General features: G+C 39.1%; 2 protein-coding genes across 3 annotated transcripts in view; both read right to left on the bottom strand.

The window, feature by feature from the left end:
• BicC (protein bicaudal C) overlaps nt 1-1,455 on the bottom strand; it is a 170,048-nt gene extending 168,593 nt beyond the window's left edge. The window contains exon 1 of one of the 2 annotated variants that reach the window (XM_050196711.3): nt 1,239-1,455. In XM_050196711.3, coding sequence (XP_050052668.1) covers nt 1,239-1,377 — 139 coding nt within the window. In that variant the 5' untranslated portion in view covers nt 1,378-1,455. The remainder of the gene's footprint in view (nt 1-1,238) is intronic. The other variant, XM_050196712.3, reaches the window with a different exon arrangement.
• Nucleotides 1,456-2,365: 910 nt separating this feature from the next.
• The window catches only part of uif (sushi, von Willebrand factor type A, EGF and pentraxin domain-containing protein uif), a 131,726-nt gene continuing 114,756 nt past the window's right edge, over nt 2,366-19,335 (bottom strand). Inside the window, exons 48-58 of the mRNA XM_050196738.3 lie at nt 18,749-18,864; nt 18,210-18,364; nt 17,371-17,561; nt 16,903-17,076; nt 16,193-16,354; nt 15,773-15,931; nt 14,290-14,589; nt 12,056-12,257; nt 8,324-8,529; nt 4,264-4,380; nt 2,366-3,842 (exon numbers count right to left, since the gene is read on the bottom strand). Of these exons, the coding sequence (XP_050052695.1) occupies nt 3,811-3,842; nt 4,264-4,380; nt 8,324-8,529; nt 12,056-12,257; nt 14,290-14,589; nt 15,773-15,931; nt 16,193-16,354; nt 16,903-17,076; nt 17,371-17,561; nt 18,210-18,364; nt 18,749-18,864 (1,814 nt within the window). The 3' untranslated portion in view covers nt 2,366-3,810. The remainder of the gene's footprint in view (nt 3,843-4,263; nt 4,381-8,323; nt 8,530-12,055; nt 12,258-14,289; nt 14,590-15,772; nt 15,932-16,192; nt 16,355-16,902; nt 17,077-17,370; nt 17,562-18,209; nt 18,365-18,748; nt 18,865-19,335) is intronic.

Here is a 19,335-nt window from a genome sequence, read left to right as displayed (position 1 = left end):
CCGCCAGCCAAATTAGTCCGTAACGATGCTTCTTTGTAACGTTTTAACGTTTTGCTTCGCTTTGAATTAGTTCCAAAATGGAAACATTTCGAGCCAGTTTCGGCTCGCCAAAAATTAGTGGCTCAATTACCTTTCGACAGCCAGTACAAGCTTTGGAAATAACGCATGCGGGCGGCCGTCAAGCGGCCCGCGCCTCCGTCTCGCATGAGCCACTTCGAACTCCGAGGTTTTGTCCAAAACATATTTATGAATTTTTCTGTCATTCTTTAACTATGCACACGAACATAAACCGGCTCGAACCGGTTTGAACAGTTACTTCGCTTCGGAGTTGAAACTGAACTCGGCCGTTTAGAGAAAAACCCGCTCGCGGCAAATCGGCTTGACGGAGGCGGCGAATTAACGCTGGAAAAGTGGTACGAATGGAACACTGAAGTTTGGTACTCGCAGCAGTAGCTGTTTAGACGCGTAAACCTATGCAGAAAACCAAATGAAATCGGCTATCAGCGGATAAACCACCAACTGCATTGCCCTTGTACGCGTATGCATCCATTTACAGGTGGATAGTGACTTTCCGCTCGAAGTGTCGATTTAGTTCGATTATGTTCCAACGCAAACGTAGTACATACAGCCGAAACAGTGACCTTCAGCAAACTGAAGACATGAACTTATGTAGTCACTCTGCAAAACGCAACAAAACAAAGCTACGCGATACTCATACAATTCGGAAGCGATTATAGCGGGGTAAGGGGGTGGGGGGACGGCATTGAAAGTCAGGTGCGTTGGACAACGTATGGACTGAAGGAATGGTTCCATGGCCTAATTTTTTAGACGAGAGCTTAGTATGTATATCTACAGCTCGAAGCCCTCCGTGGAGGAGACTAAACTTCCACAAGCTGTCCAACACAACCAATATACCTGCAAGCGGATCACCATTAACTTTAGCGACAAACAAACAAGAAAGCGGAATGATAACGCGCCCTGCTCCAGAAAGCCCTCATGCGAGCGAGCAAGCTGGCAAAAACGAGTGAGCGTCGAATTCGATTTTCGCGGCAACTCATAAAGAGACAACAAAACGAGGCTCAGCGCAACAGGCGAACATGCGCGGCTTGTCTCACAAGGCGATAAGCGGAGCCAAATACCTTGAAGATTCTCACAAAGCATTAGGCAGAAATAGCGTAAAGAAAGCTGGCTCGTAAGGCACGAAGCAGTTGCTACGACTTTTGACAGTTCACGCTTACCTTGAAGCATTTCTTCAAGTTTCTTGCGGTCCACTCGAACTCTTTCCACAAATGCATTAGAAGGGTCGCTTTCGTCTCCGACTATGCTAGAACCGTCAAATTCCGACGAATGAGTCGACGTTACTTCAAATGACTCCATAATCCCTTCACATTCGTGTCCAAACGCCCCATTAACTTTCCTAAAACACCGTCTACCCCTAGGTACTGCATCTTTTTATAGCTGTGACGTTATTGTGCACCAACGTCATGTGCTCATCCGCCTTATTATGGTGCGTGCCGTGTCAAGCGGTTTGGTCATTGTTTTAATAATATTATTTAAGAGGCACAAATATGTAAAATGAGAGTAATACAGAAACACCTTGCATATGAAGTAGGAGCTCTGTTAATTTACGGTGCATAGTGCATCGAAAGATACCGTAACTACTTTTTTAAACCAAAAATCGCGCGCCAAATCTTGTTTCGTTTTGCTTCCCTCTTGGTGGCGCTTTGTTCGAAAGTGTTGTGACATGCTAGCGCGAACTAAGCTAACGGAAAAAAAGTTAGGCTCTGCTAGCTCTGTCCTGTCACTCTGAAAGTGAAAGCTCGTGTCATTTCATTCATTATTATTATTACTCGTTTTTTTTCTTCCTGCTCGGTGTCAATTTAGACTTGACGACTATAGTTTCAATTAAGTGGGTTATGTTCGTTTTGTTGCCAAACTAGAATGACAGTTTGAGCAAGTTCCTGATAAAAAAGCAGCGTTAGCTGCGCACAGCAGGAGATTCCTTATTCTATGCGCAAAGCGCGTACTCCTGAATTGCAAACAGAAGCAAGGACTTCCGTTTTACCGTGGTTTCATTAGTTTTATTAGTGCGTTTCACTGGTCTCGCCGTATGTCCTTTCCTTCTGCACTTCATAATTTGCGTTGCTTCTTAATCATTGTTACTTTTGGATAATTGTAACGAGATTAAAGTTAAGCTTGTATTGTTCTCTACATACTCGTTATTCGCGATACCTCGCGCGGGCGCATTTCCCGCATTTGCTTTACAGCGTTGCTAAATCGCGCATTGGTCGATCAGCATTCGAAAAACAGTTTCGGAACAAGGAGATTCATCATATATCAGTATCAAACAGCCGGAGAACTCAAGTAAGTTGTAAAATTGTTTTTATTTTATTTATTTTTTATTGTAGCACATCGCACTCGCACTGCGCGGACGGTACAATACCTGCATAAAAATATTTATAAAAAAACCGGTACAAGGAAAATTGCTGTACAACATTTATGCACACTCATACATCCAAGGGTCATGGCAGTTAACAGTAATTTGTGTTCCAGCGAGGACGAACACTCAGGCATTCACAAATTCCATTCAATCAAAGCATAACAATGAACAAACAAAAAAATAAAACGTTGCACACTGAGCATAAGTATAAGAAGTGAAATTCATTATGAAGTTAGATTCATTTCACTGAGAAAAGTGATGCTGTTACACAATAACACGAAGTAGGAAATCGTTTTTCGAGATATTACTGCACTATAGTCGTACTATACTGCTCTTGACGAAGGACAATAATAAAAGAGGCAAGGTTTATCTACACTGCTGCTGACTGCACATTCAGTGTCAGAACATTGTCAGAGATGAGCAGAAGTGTCGCGCCTTTCTCACAGTATTTACACAAATGAGGAATGCAGGAGTGCATCTTGTTGTATACTAGTGGCACAGTTACACTGTTTTATTTAGGGACAAACCTATCTACATGTACGTAGTTGTAAAAACTCGCTGTTGGCAATAAAGTACGCTATTATGTACAGTTCTCTCGCTTTTATTATTATTATTTTTTTCTAACATGTGAATTGTTGAGGCATTTCAAACAATCTGTCTCTTCTTACCCAAGGAGCCTACCTGAAGTGAATCACAAAGAACTAACATTTCACATGCTGTTTCTTCAGCAGACATGTCTTCTGTTATCTAAGCCAGTAAATTAAGTTGAAGATGTAGTGAAATAAGATGGTGTACAAGCCAGTTTCCATTTGGCTTGCACGCCAACTAGTTGGCTTGTATCCTGGATAAGATGATTGCCATACATTAGATTTTTTGTGCAGCAACCCTAACACTGAAAAAGTAGAGCCTGGCAAATTTTCTCAGCTTGCATATAGTCAGTGCTTGCATTTCACATGGTGTCAATATGCACACTACCCCAACCATATGCCTCTCCAGTCACCTAGAAAAAAAAGTGTTTTAGAAGTTCATTTTAAATTATCTGAATGCATTGTAACAGTTATATAAAAGAAATGTGAAATACAACAGCAGCTGTTGAACCAGCTTATTAACTATAAAATTAGTTGCCTGAGATGGTCTAAATGTATGGTCCCTAGCAAGGAAAAAGGCCAGCTTAACGTGCTGTGCCATACACACTGGGACAGATTGAAGTCACTATATTCATTTCTGATTTATACTGAAGTTTATGTTGAATGATAAAAACAATGTATTTCATGAAAAAAAAAATTGAAGGTTGCAGCATTGTAAAAGACAAGGCTGCATGCAGTCTTATGTGACGACCTGCTTTGTTGTAAGAATTGTAAACAAGGTAACTACTGTCCTTGGTCTTCACTATCGCTTGTATCTGAAAAAGAAAAATAGTCTTCATAAATGTTAAAGTATTGGCAACATATTCGTTCACAAAAAATACACCCTCTTTAGTGTGGCCTATGTAGAAACAACAAAATATGTTAAAGGCAGCAACAAGAGTTGATTCAGATGTTGGCTTTTACTAATACTGAGGTGTAAAAGAAGTTAGCGCTGCAATGAAATTGGTACACTTGTGCCTTGCGTTAAGCATTTTTTAATAAAGCAATCAATAAAAACTTTGTCATGCTATTTGTTTCTTGGGATTGCAGTATGAAAATCAGACACATGCATTGTCACACATTTGTTGCCCTGTGTGTTGCACAACTTGCTCTCACAAGTGCATTAAGTAGAGCATCTGGAGTATCCTGTACCTACTCTCATATAAGTAAATGGTAGTGCTAGAAATGTTTACTCACCTTTTTTGCTGCCTTGGTACTGATGCCGACGCAGCCTGTCATAGAGATCTTCTTTGGTTCCATAAATGCTGGCATTACTGCGGCCCAAAGTACCACTCTTTCCATTGTGTAGGCCATCTGAAAGGTGATAATATGACACACTGTTATTTAACTGGCGGAATGCTTCAACTGTACGGTATTGAAGACTGGGTACTGAGCGCAGTGTGAAAATGGGGGAGGGGGGGTATTTATTCATTACATACTACAGACCCTTGGGTTCAAGCAGGTTGGCAGTTTCCAAATTAGACATAGTACAAAAAGCAACAATGGAAACTTTTACGCAATTAGTGTAATAACAGAGATAATAAAACACGAAATAACAACAATGGAATGTGTTTCAAGATTAGTATAATAAGATGTAATACAATACAAATGAACACAAAACAACAACAGAATCTGTTTGTAGATTAGTGCAATAATAGCGCTACAATAACAGAGATGTGCAATGGTGCAAGAGTGCTACTTTGGTGTGGTAACAAAAACTAAGAAGATGCCTGGATTAATTCGTTCCAATCTAAGACAGTGCATGGAAAATAAAGATACTTATAAGTGTCACTTCTACCAAAATAAGGTGTTAGAGAGTTAGCCTGATGGTGCCTTGTGGGTCTGGTTAGTAACGGTGATGGATCTTTATAAGTTTGTGGTTAAGAAGCAGTGAAAGGAAGTCAATCCTGAACTGTTGTCAACATGTTTTAAGAAAGGTAATGTCATCGGCTTTCATTATTTCAGGCAGAGAGTCAGATTGTGAAAATTTGTTGTAATCAAACTTGACTGCTTTCCTCTGTATTCTTTCAAGGCACTTAATGTTTAGTTAACTTACGGGTCCCATACTGTACTGACATATTCCAATTTGGGTCTGATTAATGAATAATAGCATAGTAGTTTAACATTTGTTTGGGGTGGGTTATGTTTTAGGAAGCAGAGTTTTTGAAAGGCAGATGAGCAAATATTATTAACATGTATATTCCAGGATAAGTTAGTTGTTAATGTAACACCTAAATATTTGTAATTAACTTTTTTCAGTGATGATAAACCAAGTTTGTAAGTAAAAGACAGAGGTGTTTTTTTATGCGTAATAGTTTAATTTTGCACCGGAGAAGAAGCTGTGCAATAATTTTTAAAAAAGGATACTATGGCTCATGATAGCTTTTCCTTTCACTAATTAAAATCTTTGAAATGCTAGAAGAGAGCGAGATCACAGACACTGTAACATCAGTGGCTATGTACATGCACAATTTGGTGCATTGCAGTCACTAGTTGCCAGTAGTAGATGCTGCATGCAAACTATTTAATACCAAGCACGTCCATCACAGACACCTTAAATTCCTTATGACAACTGCAGCTCACAGAAAGCTTCTGTGGAGGAAAGGGCCATGAAAAATTAGGTTCTCTTCAAATCTCTCTGAGATGCTACATGCCATATGGAATTTTTAATGTACTATATGTTTATGGATCTAAGTTGGCTACAATTCTAGGTCTACACACCAAGTTTGAGCTCACTGTTCAGGTAACAAAATTATTTGAATGTAGGTCAACCCATAGTCTTAAGAGACCATATGAAAATGACATGAGGATATGCTGCTGTTATTTTAGTGCGCACAGCGTGAACCTCATCATTTAGAATTTAGAAGTTAATAAGCACCTAACAAAGACCCACAGCAATGGTGAGGAGAGGAGTTGGTTCCACCAGTCGTGCTAGGACACTAGTACAGGTGGTCTTTCTTTGATTATGATTTTACACTGACATTTTTAAGTCATAATTATGATTTAAGCCCCCATTCCTTCAACTTTTGGGAAATAATTGTTGAAAAAAAAAATGGTTGACCTATGTTCAAATAACTATAGTATGTGCATTAGTTACATAGTTATTGCCTAATCTACATAAATTAGAAAATATGAAGGCTCCCACTTTTTGAAAATATTGGCAACAATATTTCATTGGTTGAAAACATGTGGAATGCAGTAATGTCTTTTAGGTATGACATGTGGAAGGCCCATTCACTGTACACAAGCACTTGATGTCCTTTTTTACTTCTGAATACATTTATGCTATGCTGAGTGCAAAAACTTATTGCATTATAATAAAACTCAGGTGGTCTAAATTAAACTGCACTGGTTCAAGTGTTTTCACATAAGGCACTACTTCGTCATTTTAAGTGTTTTTGCATCATTTTTGCTATTATAACAGCAATCTTACTGACTCTGAATTGTTTTGCTGTCTGCATGTGGATATCTGGTACTTCACTTGAGTTCAAACAAACCTAGAAACCTTGGCGTTTTCAAGCATAACCTAATTAAGCTGGGACATTTTGAATGTGCAAGTGCAGTGTATGGAGCATGTGGCCATAATAATGTGTGCAAACAAAAAAGGAACTAGAAAATATACTTTTTCCAGTGCCAGCATCATTCTCCTTCACCAGTTGAGATGAAATCGTCTGTGCTTCTGTGATTTCTCGATATTTCATGTGCTCACTCATTAGTAATCCAATATAAGAATTCAGTAATTATCAATCAATTGCATCCATTTGTCACTTTTCTTATAGTAAATAATGCCAAGCATAAGAAAAAGAATATTGACAAACAGAAGCAATCCCAACTTTTCAGGCTTCACATAAGTTCTCCTGTCGGTGGCTAGCAGATGCTCATGGCATCTGCTTCTGTGCTTGATGATGCTAGTGACAGACCACAGTACCTCCTTTGCTTGCTTCATCAAGAAGGCATTTCTGCATCCTATGCAGTTGCCCTTCTTTGACTTCTGGGCTGTATTGCAGGAGCCAATATACAACATTTTGCAAGTGCACTTCGCCACACATCTTGTTCGACGTACACAAGATGGCAGACATTGCCTTAGAAGTATAAATAAAGCAGGAGCACACAAGCTGGTGCCGCTGTCCTAGCCACCATCTCTTCGTTACAACATCCTCGCTGTTTGCCAAGTGTATACCCTCAGCTCAATGGTGCCCTGGCCTAGAGGTCGGCCATCTTGCATAGGGCAACTTATTAGTGTGGAAAATTCTACTTGCAGTATTTCGTATAAACCCTGAAGTGAAAGGGAAGCTTAGCATGTGACAATAGAAGAAAAAAATAAGGCGGGAAAATGCTGCTGTTTGCTACCATAGCACTCGCAGAGGTTTACATCTCTCCTGCTGGCTTCACTGACGGCCTCATTGGGTGGAAGTACATTAAGAGTAATAAGTAAGGTGAATGGCAGCGGTGTATGTGCTGCTCCACTCAATTGCTTCACAACTTCACTAATAGTGCTTTGCTCATTTAAAAAACCCTTGCAAGAGAATATTATAAGAGAAACCATACTTAATAGGATACTGGAGATGTTTGCCTGGCCATACGCCTAGCTAAATGTACCCACCACTATAAAACATTTTTATGGTCTGATTGGTTCAGGGCCTCTTTAAATTAAGCCAACTGTGTTGGATTTTCAAACAGGTAAAGTGCTTCTTAGTTGAAGGGCATGTTTAGCATGCAAATTATGTGCGAAGTTGCTGCAAAACTCTTAAGGCACCTGGTGACTATTATACATAGTACAGCACGTTTAGCCAAAATAAATATGCATGAAGCTGTAAATTAGTATACTAAATTCTAATACTATAGAAGCTTAGCAAAAAAAATTGTTTTGGTGATTTAGTTCGTCCCTAAAGTAAAAACCTTGCATGCCTGCATCTGTCTGAGCTTGGTCATAACAGACGAATTATTATTTACCCTGATTCATTCTCATTGCTGTACATAATTCTGTGAAAGAAGCTTAAATGCCACTCAGGTCCATAATATTGACATTTGAAAAGGCTGCCATGAACTAAACTGAGGTAGGATGTGCATCACCATTAATAATATTATTTTGCCATATTGTTTCCTTTTGGCACAGAAGATGCTGCACCAGTGTTATTGAAATTAATCTTGAAAAAGTAGCACAAGGCTTTTAGGACAGGTGTAATATTTTATAAATTATGACACATTGCCCAGAGAGGCATTTATTTTGTGATAAACGAAGCCTCAAGCTGCGTACCTTTCATGTAAGTTTCATTGTAGAAGTTTGGCATTTCCCAGCCATCGTCGTCATCATCATAATAGTGGGCGTAAGTGCTGTGGTGTGAAGGAGCGATGCTCTCTGCATAAGGTGCAGGTGCACCATAATAGAAGTTGGACTGTGAGCCACTAATGTCCATGGGTGGGGGCTGGGGCAGCTTCTTTGGCTTATTTTTCCAAGATGTTCTATGCATGAAAAAATATCACACAAGTTAAGCACTCTTCATTTGCTCATCAAAAGGCAGAATCAACAATGCTTTAGTAATCAGTCCTGTAAGTGCAGTAGCTAGGTGATACTAAGGCATATTTTTATCACTTGATTTTTATTTCATATTGCTATTAATATCTGTGAGAACACAAGGAAACACTGTTTTCAGTGTGCCTAATTACTTGATGTTAGCTGCTGTGAAGAGGTTGTAACTTGCACTTTTGTATGCCCTTTCACTTCCTTTGTCTAGCTTTGCACACAATAGACCCTATCTATAATTGTAAAGCTAGCTTTTTTGTGAGACAGTTTGCCCAACTAATGGAGAACTAGTTATTTTTCCAAACAGTTAATACAAGCATAATTTGCTTGTATTACGACATAGAAAGTGTAGACTTGGCTCTTGTTATGAAACCATGTGCAAAGGACAGCACGTAAAGCTAGCACTTCATTTGAATGATGACTGGTGTTGCCATTAGTTGGGCGAATGTGCTGTGCAAAGAAGCGCACTTGTAAATTATGAAAAGGGTCTATACCATGATGATGGATCTTGTCTGATGCTGTGCTTTATTCGGTTTTTTGTCAAATTGTGCACGTTTCTTACCATGTGATGTTATGTTGGATGTGAACATACTTTTTGACACAATACTGTGTAACCAATACACTTAGACAAAATTCTTGTATTCAGCACTGCTGTAAATAAACACTTCCAGCATTTAGGCATGCCGATAGCTATCACTGAAGAGATGTTAGTCAGGTATTCAGCTGCTGGTATGCCACATTTCACGGCATTTGTGCCTCTTGGAATAGGTCGTAATTATGGAACTACAGGCATTGTTGGCGATACAGTTGTGTAATAATGGTGTACCATGGATGATCTTTATATGTGTGGTTATTCTGTTAACTTTATACGTGCACTATCCTTCACTGCAGTTTTGATTGCTTCAGCAAGCCTTGGTATTTTGATTATATGCGTTGCTGGGCTAGTTGATTCAACTTGGCACAAGACAGACAAGTGGAAAAGACACAAGAGAAGCGCTAAAGCCAGGTGGATAGTGGAATTTTCAAGCCTTGAGAATTGCCTGCTCTTAAACAGAATTAACATCAAAGGTATAACAGCACTTAAGTCAAAAGATAAACAAAACAAATGGCATCTAAAATGTATGATGTACTTCTTGAAGCTTTGCTTCCACTCATACTCTCTTGTAGGTTCTACTTTGCTTGAAGGAAGAGGTGCAGAAGGTTAGAACACATATGCTATGATAAATATAATAAGCCATGAAAGAATAAGTGTGCCAAGTACATCATTTTAACCTAAACAAGATGAATTTATCTTTCAATGTGTTTTATTTAAGGAGGTGCAAATAATTGAAAATTAAAATGCAAACTGAATCGTATATTTGATTGGATTTGTCTTCGATTTAAAAATTTGATATTCTAAATTTTAATGTGTTTCTGGTTGAGTGTACATTATGACAATGGTAACTAAACTCTACAGGAAGAAATAACTCTGCAAGGCCATTTACAATGTCAGTTTTTTTATTCAAGTCAACTGGAAATACTTCAATATTCCTGCAGCTTCTGCTTTGATGGTGCAGAAGTCATTGTTTTAGAGCAGTGGCACCAGTTCCTGAGCTAAAATGGGATTTACATAACTACTTTTCATGATAATGTATGTTCATATAATCAAGGATGCTTCTTCATTAAGCTGCCTGCATATTTGTTACGTTAATATATATGAAAGATTTTTTTTTTCTATTATTGGTGGACCTTGCATCACTAAAGTCTTATGTCTCATTTTTTAAATGTGGGATAATATTCAGTATTTGAAGCCAGCTTTTTTTATATCTATATTAGATTTGATTAGAACATTTTGCTGTTCAAACGCTCCTAGTTCAAGGAGAACGTGTTGGGAGGCTAGTTAGTAAGACATATTTTTTTGAACTTAAACTGCGCTAGGGACAAGACACCGAGGTAGAAGAAGACAGGACGAGCGCAGACTAACAACTGGTTTATTGAAAACACACAACGCTGCCTCTTTGAACCATGTCACATGGCCAAGCCCTATCATAACCGCATGACCATGGAACACTCCCTTGCCAAGCCCCTATCTACACCAAAAAATCAAGCTCTTTCTTGAAAAGATGCACTGATGGTTTGCTGACGCACCTAGTTTATCTGATTTATTTACTGACACTGTAGCAGTTATTTCCTTTAGAATTCTATGCAAATAATTTACTGTCCTGCTTCTAAATGGCTTACTCATGATCTTTATGTGGCTTATGTGCTACAATAATGGAGTGTCCTGCATACATTACCCTAGCATTGTGGGCTGAAATTCTGTAATTTTGTCAAGAGGATGCCACAAGTGTACAATGTATGTCTGCTTTGGGAGTTATCGTGCACTTAGGTTTCAACTCGATGCATAATTGTGTAGTAATTGTGTAGGTATTATTCATGCATATACACAAATCCCAGCTAACATAGTTCAAGCATTTAAAAAAAAAAGTTTGACTATCTCTAGCAGGATAACCTCATTGTTCATTCACAGTCCACTTGCACGACTTGAAGTGTTCCTTCTATTCTAATCGATTAGTTCAGCAGTAAATGTTAATGAGCCAACATTTAAGATATGGTGGACTTTTCGGCCTGGACTTTCTGAAGAACTTTGGGATCATCATTGAACCAAAATATGAATTTCAATTAGCACCATGCTACCTTTCACATAGGTTGTTTTCTTTCCCCACTGCACTAGGTAGAAATTTTCAAAATTAAACATTTGCCCAGTGTCTTGTGCCGCATGACAGTAATATTCTCAAGAGCAGTGCAAAGAAATGAATCCATTACACTGCCTGGCTCAGCGGTCACGCTGAATCGGCAGGGCCCCAGTCATTTGCAGTTGGGGACAGCTCATGATAGCTAATTTCTCATGTGTTGCTTATGGCATCATGAAGCAGTGCACACAGTTTAGTGACTTTCATCATCGTGCGGTGGAGCCGTGGCTGCCAGGGAAGCAATAGGCACTAGCGTAATCAGTAACTTGTTGCCTGATTGGAGCTGCCAGGTTAGATGAAGAATTGGGTTTGTTCATGTGAAGCATGCTTGAGGGCAGTGTACTGGTGACAATTGAAGCTGCAGGGCAAATTATTTTATTTTGCATGCTTTCTTTTCAATATGAAAAAAAAATTGCACAAAAGGTAGTGTCTTACAAACAATTGAATCTGATGGTTGAATCCAAGTTACTCACACTACTTAACTTAGGCCAAACGCCAATATTCGACAAGTCAGTTAATTAAACTTGGCTAATTAACTAATTAGTTATGATAAAATTGTACAATAGGAGTGTAAAAATACTGCAATAGCCTTATTACCTTTCTACCTATCATAACCTTTTAAAATAAAGCATGTGCCACATTTGCTGGGACATCTTGTGCATAATAAGGCATACATTTCTTAAACATAAGATGGTGAATGGTACAGGTTGAATAAATTGTTTCAATCACTTACCTGACACAAATCATCCAAATCAAAAGTATGATGAGAATAACAAAGATGACTGCTCCAGCAATGCCTCCAACAATGTAGACGAATTCTGACTTCTTCTCACAGCGGTCACCATAAAAGTTGCCTTGACAGGCACATCTTGGTTCACTTGTTTCCTGACTGATCTCACATCGACCTCCATTTTCGCAGTAGTCTTCGCACACATCTGGAAAATAATTTTTGGTCATATCTGGCAGTTAGTTCAGTGTGGTTTCATGTATGCATGGTTTATGAGGCAGCTCTGTGGTTGATCAACGTCATAAATTTCAGTAAGCATTTTTAGTTTTCTGCAATGAAGGGTAGAACAGTGAAATGCGGGCCATAGCAGCATTGATTCCATATTGATGCACGGCTTTGTTTGCAATTTAGTCTTGTCTAGGGTGGAGTGACTGAAACAATGAACTTGCCATAAAACAATTTTTGTGATCATTGTTTATGTTACGTTAATGATAAAAGTAAAACCTCACTATGTATAATGAAGTTGAAGGGGGGAGCCACACTTACTTCATCATAACAATTGTTTGCCCTCATGGCCGACATTGGTCACTAGGAAAGGCAGATGTGCTATTAGCAACCACTGGGTAAGCCGATGCTAAAGTCTGCTGTGCGCCGCCAAAGGACCATGAAAGATTGTTGCTTGCTAAAAGAACTTGTTGTTGGGCTAGTTGGTAACATGTCTTAGATAATTAAAAGAGCGCAAATAGGCACACTCGCAACCACACACACACCCACACATGCAGACACACTAGATACATCCAACACACACAGTGCTCTTCTGCTGCGCCTTTGTCAGCAAGTGACTGCTTTCTCTAGTGCAGCTGTCAGTATACCTTCGCCATCTTCATCCGTGCTCAAGTGGTGGCAAAATAGGTGTTACAGTGTTTCGTGAGCATGTCGGCAGAGCACTGCAAGTTTCTGACAATGCTTGTCGTACAATACAATGCTTATCACACAATGCTTCATACATAAGGCTTCAGTTTCATACAATGCTTGTCATCCTATGAAAGTGACTTACTCCGGCACCCATCGATGGGCATTGCACCGCGAGCACGTTTAAGAAACGCTGATAAATGTGGTACAAAATGCTTGCTAAATTTTTATACTGAACTGAATAACAGTTCATGATAGTCATTTAATGAAAATTTTGCTTTCTTAAAATGAGCTTTTAAATTCATGAGTTTTATGGAATCTTCCACGTGAGTTACGAATACTTTGTTATAATCATTGCTTTGTTATAACCTGTTTCATTTAATGAGGTATGACTGTAGACATTTCATTGCTGATAAAAAAATATATTAATTTATATATTTAGAATATGCATCAGGCTTAATTATTTGGTAATTTTTCTCTGCAATAATCAACCATGACAGCAATTGCAGAAAAAGAAAGAAAAGCTATATCTGAAGCTACAAGGTGCTTAGCAGATAAGTCATAACATTTTCAGGTGTGAATGTTCAACTGGTCTATATGGATTATTGTGATACTGCGATTTCTGTTATAAGTTAAAGCCATCATAAACTAGATAAAAGTACAATACCAGGCTGTTACCATCTGGGAATTAGACAATGATTAATTTTAACCTGTCAGTTATATTTATCTGGGCAGAAACTAGTCGAATAAATTTCATCACTGCAGAGACACAAAAGAGCTATATGTATTCATAAATTACACTTCTGGAATAGCAAACCGGGCACTCTTGTTATGAGGGAAGGCTTTCTAAGCTAGAAAACATGAAAAAAAGCAAAAGACAGATGGTGACACTGCCCTGAAGTTTCTGCACCAGCTTGCCTTGTCGTCATGGATTGTGAGTGTCTGCACGCATCTGGGTATCTCTTGATTGGTAAATAAGAGCTACATTGTATTCTAAAGAAATTAAAGACTCAACCTAGAATGTTTTGAGAAATTTTCTTGCACTAAAACAGCCCAAGTATGAGAAAATAGCTTGAAATCCGAGACTCGGATTTCAGCATGAAATTCAGGAAAGGGAAGTTAGGCCTTTGTATTTCTTGAGTAATAATCAACATTTTCAATCAAATTAATGGAAAGAGAACCTCGAAAGAATACTTAACCAGTCTAAACTGAATTAGTGCAACTCTTTGGTGTTCCTATAAGGATCTATCTCATGAAAATGTTTCCCAGGCCTGCAGAACTGCTCGCCACTTCTCAGCAGTACTGATTGGAGAATTAGCTGGGCTTACCAACACATTCTCCGCTGTCATTGTTGAGTCTGAAACGAGGCATGCACTGGCAATAATGGTCTTGCCGCTCCTCAAGGAAGACACAGAAGGCATGCTCCTGACAATCTCGCTTCTCGCCATTCACCAAACAGGGGTCAGAGCAGTGACTGCGGCTTGTAGATCCCATGCCATCGGTTGTCGTGTCAGATGGACAGGACTTGCATTCAAGGTCACGCTGTTCCTCATCTTGATATGTGCCCCGTGGGCAGGGCATGCATTCCTCAGTGCTGCTATTGAGGTAGTGGCCTACATGGCACACCTCTGTGTAGAGAGAGAGCGCATGGGCACTATTAGGTGCACATCCCGGAAGGTCCAGATACCTTAAATGTTTCATGCAAACAAACAAGAGGTTCAAGGACTGCAGACTCCTGCAGCATGGTTCCTCAGTATTTCCCAGCTGCTAACATTTATGACTTTGTCAACATGAAAGCCACAAGTTGACACTGTAGTACTTTGGTGCTGGTTTAAATGTCTGTACTGAAAACTAGTGACTGGAGAAAAGGCATAAGCTCTATAGGGAATTACCTGTTAAGTATAAAAACTGCCATTTGTAAGAGCCTTTACTTCTCAACACACTTGTAGCAAAAGAAGTTAGGGCATTTAGAAAATGTAAGGTTTGAGGGAAACACAAGCTTAAAATGTGTCAGGACCCGAACAATTGAAATGATTGCATGCCACTAGGCTGATTTCATTTCCATCGACACAGTTGGTGGTCAAGCTTTTGTTTGTAGCTAAAGGTCATTGTATGCAGGCAGTAACAGCATGTCATATATATTGAAATAAACTGAAAATAAAAATCCTTCTCTGAATCTTTCACTCATCTATGGAAGGAGTCAGATGTAAATAAAATAGCCTCAAAAATATATCACACCTTACTCTTCTTATGTTTTTTTATGAAACATTGCCTAAACAAATAGTGACATGGTGGTTTTGGGTGAGCATACCATGTCCATCACACAGCAGTCAGCATTCAGCACTCTAGAGCAGCACATATCTTCTGCTTTCTTTCATTTTGTTACCATCTTGAACTTCTGAACCTTGGACATATCGCTTAAATTATAAATTGTCTTTTGCCTATTTTGTATTTAATGAGTGTTAGTCTCTTTTGGTCATTCATTAATTAGCCTTTCCTCTCCCCAACTCTTATCACCATCCATTCAGCTACTTTTAAAATGATTTGACAGATGCTCTATGCAAACAGCCTCTGCTACATCATTTCTGAAGTGGCTAACATGGACATCTGTACACAGAAGTACACAGCACACATGCACAGGCATGTGTGCTAGGCTGACTTTTGTGTTTATGTTTGTAGTATATACTTATATTTGTATGTAATTTATATTTTTTTACTGCCTAACAAAACCACTAGGTTTCATTCAGGTGGCAATTGTGTGTTTTTATTAACTTGAACATAAGAGGCAGTTTTGCTCATAGTAGTTCTTACCAAGTGAGCACTGGTCTATGCTCGTTGATCCAAAGTTAGGTGTAGTTGTGCCTGGAGGACATGGGTTGCAGGAAGCCATACCTCGTGTCCTGTAAGAGCCCTTTGGGCATGGATCACATTGCCCTGTCAGGCTAAGCTGCAGTCCTGCTGCACACTCCTCTGCCCAAACGAAACCACAATACAAGAGGTTATCAGTGGAGTGAATTACAGATTTGGAATCGCCTGCATAATAGGAGAATTGAATGTAAACAATAATAACAATAATAATCAAGGTTCAACAGAGAGGCTAGTACAAAACATTGCATTAACATCAGTCTATAGTGTTGCTTGTCTTTATTTAGCATTTTGTTTGTCTCTTAAGTGTATTTCCACAGCTCAGTCGACCTCCCTGCCATATTAGCTGATTTGGGTTCCACATACCTCGGCACTCTTGCACAGATACAGCCTCATTAGTTCGTGTGGTAAGGCCTGGTCCACAGGACATGCAGGAGAAGGCACCTTCACGTGGCTGGTACATGCCATATCCACACGAGCGACACAGTCCCAGGGATTCATCAAAGTATTTGCCAGTTGAGCAGCGCTCTGCAGAAAGCACATTCACAACAGTGCTGGTGTGAACTCACTGCTGCTATCGCTGACACAAGTCTTCCGCGGAATATTGTCACATTGATTGAGAAATGTTGCAAAAATTCATCATGAACTGAAGAAGGTTCTACTCTAATATGAAAGACTGCAAAACAGTATTCACACCAATGTGTAGCATTGGGCAAACAAGAAAAGCCTGATCCTAGAGCCAAAATTTTTTTAAAGAGACTTGTCTTTGACTCTGCCAGACATTATTATGATAATTGTTTTTCTTGGAATGGTTTGAAACAAACTTTTTGAACCCCTAAAATATGACAAAAACTAATTTGCATGGATCTTTTTGTTAAAACGCTAAGTGTACTTTTCATTTTTTTTATGCATAAGCAGCATGTTTACACTCTAGTAACATACTAAAAATGTTGCAGTTATTATGAACACTGCAAAAAAATTTCATGTCAACTTTCCCTTAACCTATATTAAATATGATATTGAAGCATGTTAATACTATAAAAATCTGAGATGAATAAAGAACTTGTGGAGCATGCCTTTGCACTGTCCAGCGGACCGAGCTCCAGGACCTGAAGTGACACCCTGTTTTCCTGCAATGACGGGACATGGCTTGCAGGCCAGCTGTCCCACATCATTCTGGTAGAATCCCACTGGGCAGGACCGGCAGGACTGTGTGGCATTGTTGTAATATGTGCCAAGGGAGCACTTTACTGTAAAGACAAAAAAAATATTTAAAATAACAATAAGACTGCAGTTTATAAGCTGCAATGTTATCTCTAGCACAAAGTATTTGTGTGCTGGGTCTGACCCTAAAAATGAGCGGAAAAACCATCACACAAGAATAGTCAGTCCTTTCCATGGTCATTATTTGCTGAGCTCTGAATTTGTAAAACGACTTGGTGCGATAGATATATGGGGTGGATCCTGCTCATTAGCCTCTTTGACATACAGATGGACACAGCTTACAGGTTGTTATAAAGCATTTGCTGACCATTGAAGCTTACCACAGAATGGAGCAACCACAACTTCTCCTGCTGGGCATGCGTAGTCTGTCACCATGCTAAGGGAGGTCAGATCAGGTGTTACATTTGGCAACGTGTCTCGCACATCGAAGGCACTCTTTTGCAGGACAGCATTTTCAACAATCTTCTTGACAGTTGACTTCTCTTGCGTGTTCACGTTGACAACAGGGTCACTGTTGAAAAGAGCACAGCAAATCACTTTCTTCAGTGTACAGTCTTCATTTGTGCTTATTCTTCTCGTGCTGTATTTGCATGTGCAGTGGTGACTTGTTCAAAGTCACAACAGGTGTTCATAAATCCTGTCAAGCTATTATCTCATGTAGTACCACAATTTTGCCCTGTGATTAAGTATTGTATGAAAATTAACATACACATACACCCACACACGCACACACAAAAAGACACTACATGCCATAAAGCCACAATTCTGAGCCAAAGTTGTTTTAATGAACAATGATGTACTTACAGTCTAGCTTGTAATTTGATTTTTTTTGTTTTCACTTTCTTTTTTCCCCTTTTTGCTGATGAAATCCTGTTTAAATAACATCTGTACTGATAAATGTTCCAATATATTCTTTTAAAGGTTTGCATAACAATTGATGATGTATTGAAGTAGTTATGATGATGTGGCCATTCCTTCACCGCATAACATACGGTCACGCTACAGTAAGAGCATCAAGATTTCTCAATGCTTTCTTTTTTCTACCTCAATGAGCAATATCCTTAACTACACTGAAGAAACGTTAACATTTTAGGTGTTTATATGTTTCAAAGAAGGTTAATTGAATACCATTTGTGTTGAAATATAAATGGCTGCTTACTTGTGAGCAGGGAAGGAAACATCGACAGAGTACACATCGCTGTCATCCAATTGACGTCGAACTAGTCGAGCATGCTTATTACAATTGACGTTTACACGAATGCCATTGCAGGAGCCTGGGGAAGGGTCAACACATATCCTCCAGTTACGGTTCACCTGTAAGTGTAAACACATCATGGGTTATATCATAATAAAATTATATCGCGAAACTTTTGCTCAGTGTTGCCAGTTTTGTTTCTCTGACAAAGCTTATTGCCTTTACACTGCGATACCTGCCGTCTTTGCTTAGTGGCTTTGGTGTTGTGCTGCTAAGCACGAGGTCATGGGATCAAATCCCAGCCACGGCAGCCACATTTTGATGGGGACAAAATTCAAAAACACCTGTGTGCTTAGATTTAGATGCACATTAAAGATCCCCAGGTGGCCAAAATTAATCCGGAATCCCCACTACAGCTTGCCTCATAATCATAATGGTTTTGGCACATAAAACTCTATAATTTAATTAATTTAATTTACACTGCAATGTGGTTTGTATCATACCTGGAGGATGCTTTCAAGAATACGTGAGTGCAAGATTTTCTTCCCAGAATCTGAGCACACCACAGATGATGGGAAGTTCATAGCAAGACGGAAGATACGTTGAGCTGGCCGCTTTGCTGTAACCAAAGAAACAAACATTATTTCTGAGGGCTAGCTTCACTTTGGGCACACCACCCACAAACAAAAGAAAAATAATAGGCTCTTCAGTCATTATAAGTATTCTATGTCTGTATGGATGACAGGTTGTTTTCCAAAATGATACTACCATTAAACATTTCCTGTAACAATTGGCACCATTAGTTAAAGTTTAGCTTTATGTAACTACGCATGCTAGTTGTAATAAATTATTTTGTAATGGGGGGGGGGGTGCATGTGGATGTTCTTTCTGCTGAAGCACTGGTATTCTAAATAGTGATGAAAGTTACAAGTGTTACAGCCACTCTGTGCTGTTCACTTGGGTCTTTGAAGTGGTAATGAGCTGTGTTATCACATTACTTCTTGTATAGGGCATATGCAAAACACTGGAACAACACTACAGTTGAAACTCGATTTAACCAAGTGATGACCATGCTTGAATTATTTTATTA

The sequence above is a fragment of the Dermacentor andersoni genome, chromosome 1 (assembly GCF_023375885.2).
Source record: "Dermacentor andersoni chromosome 1, qqDerAnde1_hic_scaffold, whole genome shotgun sequence".
NCBI lineage: Eukaryota > Metazoa > Arthropoda > Arachnida > Ixodida > Ixodidae > Dermacentor > Dermacentor andersoni.
The sequence above is the reverse complement of the archived record's forward strand: the minus strand, read 5'-3'. Positions and strand labels throughout refer to the sequence as shown.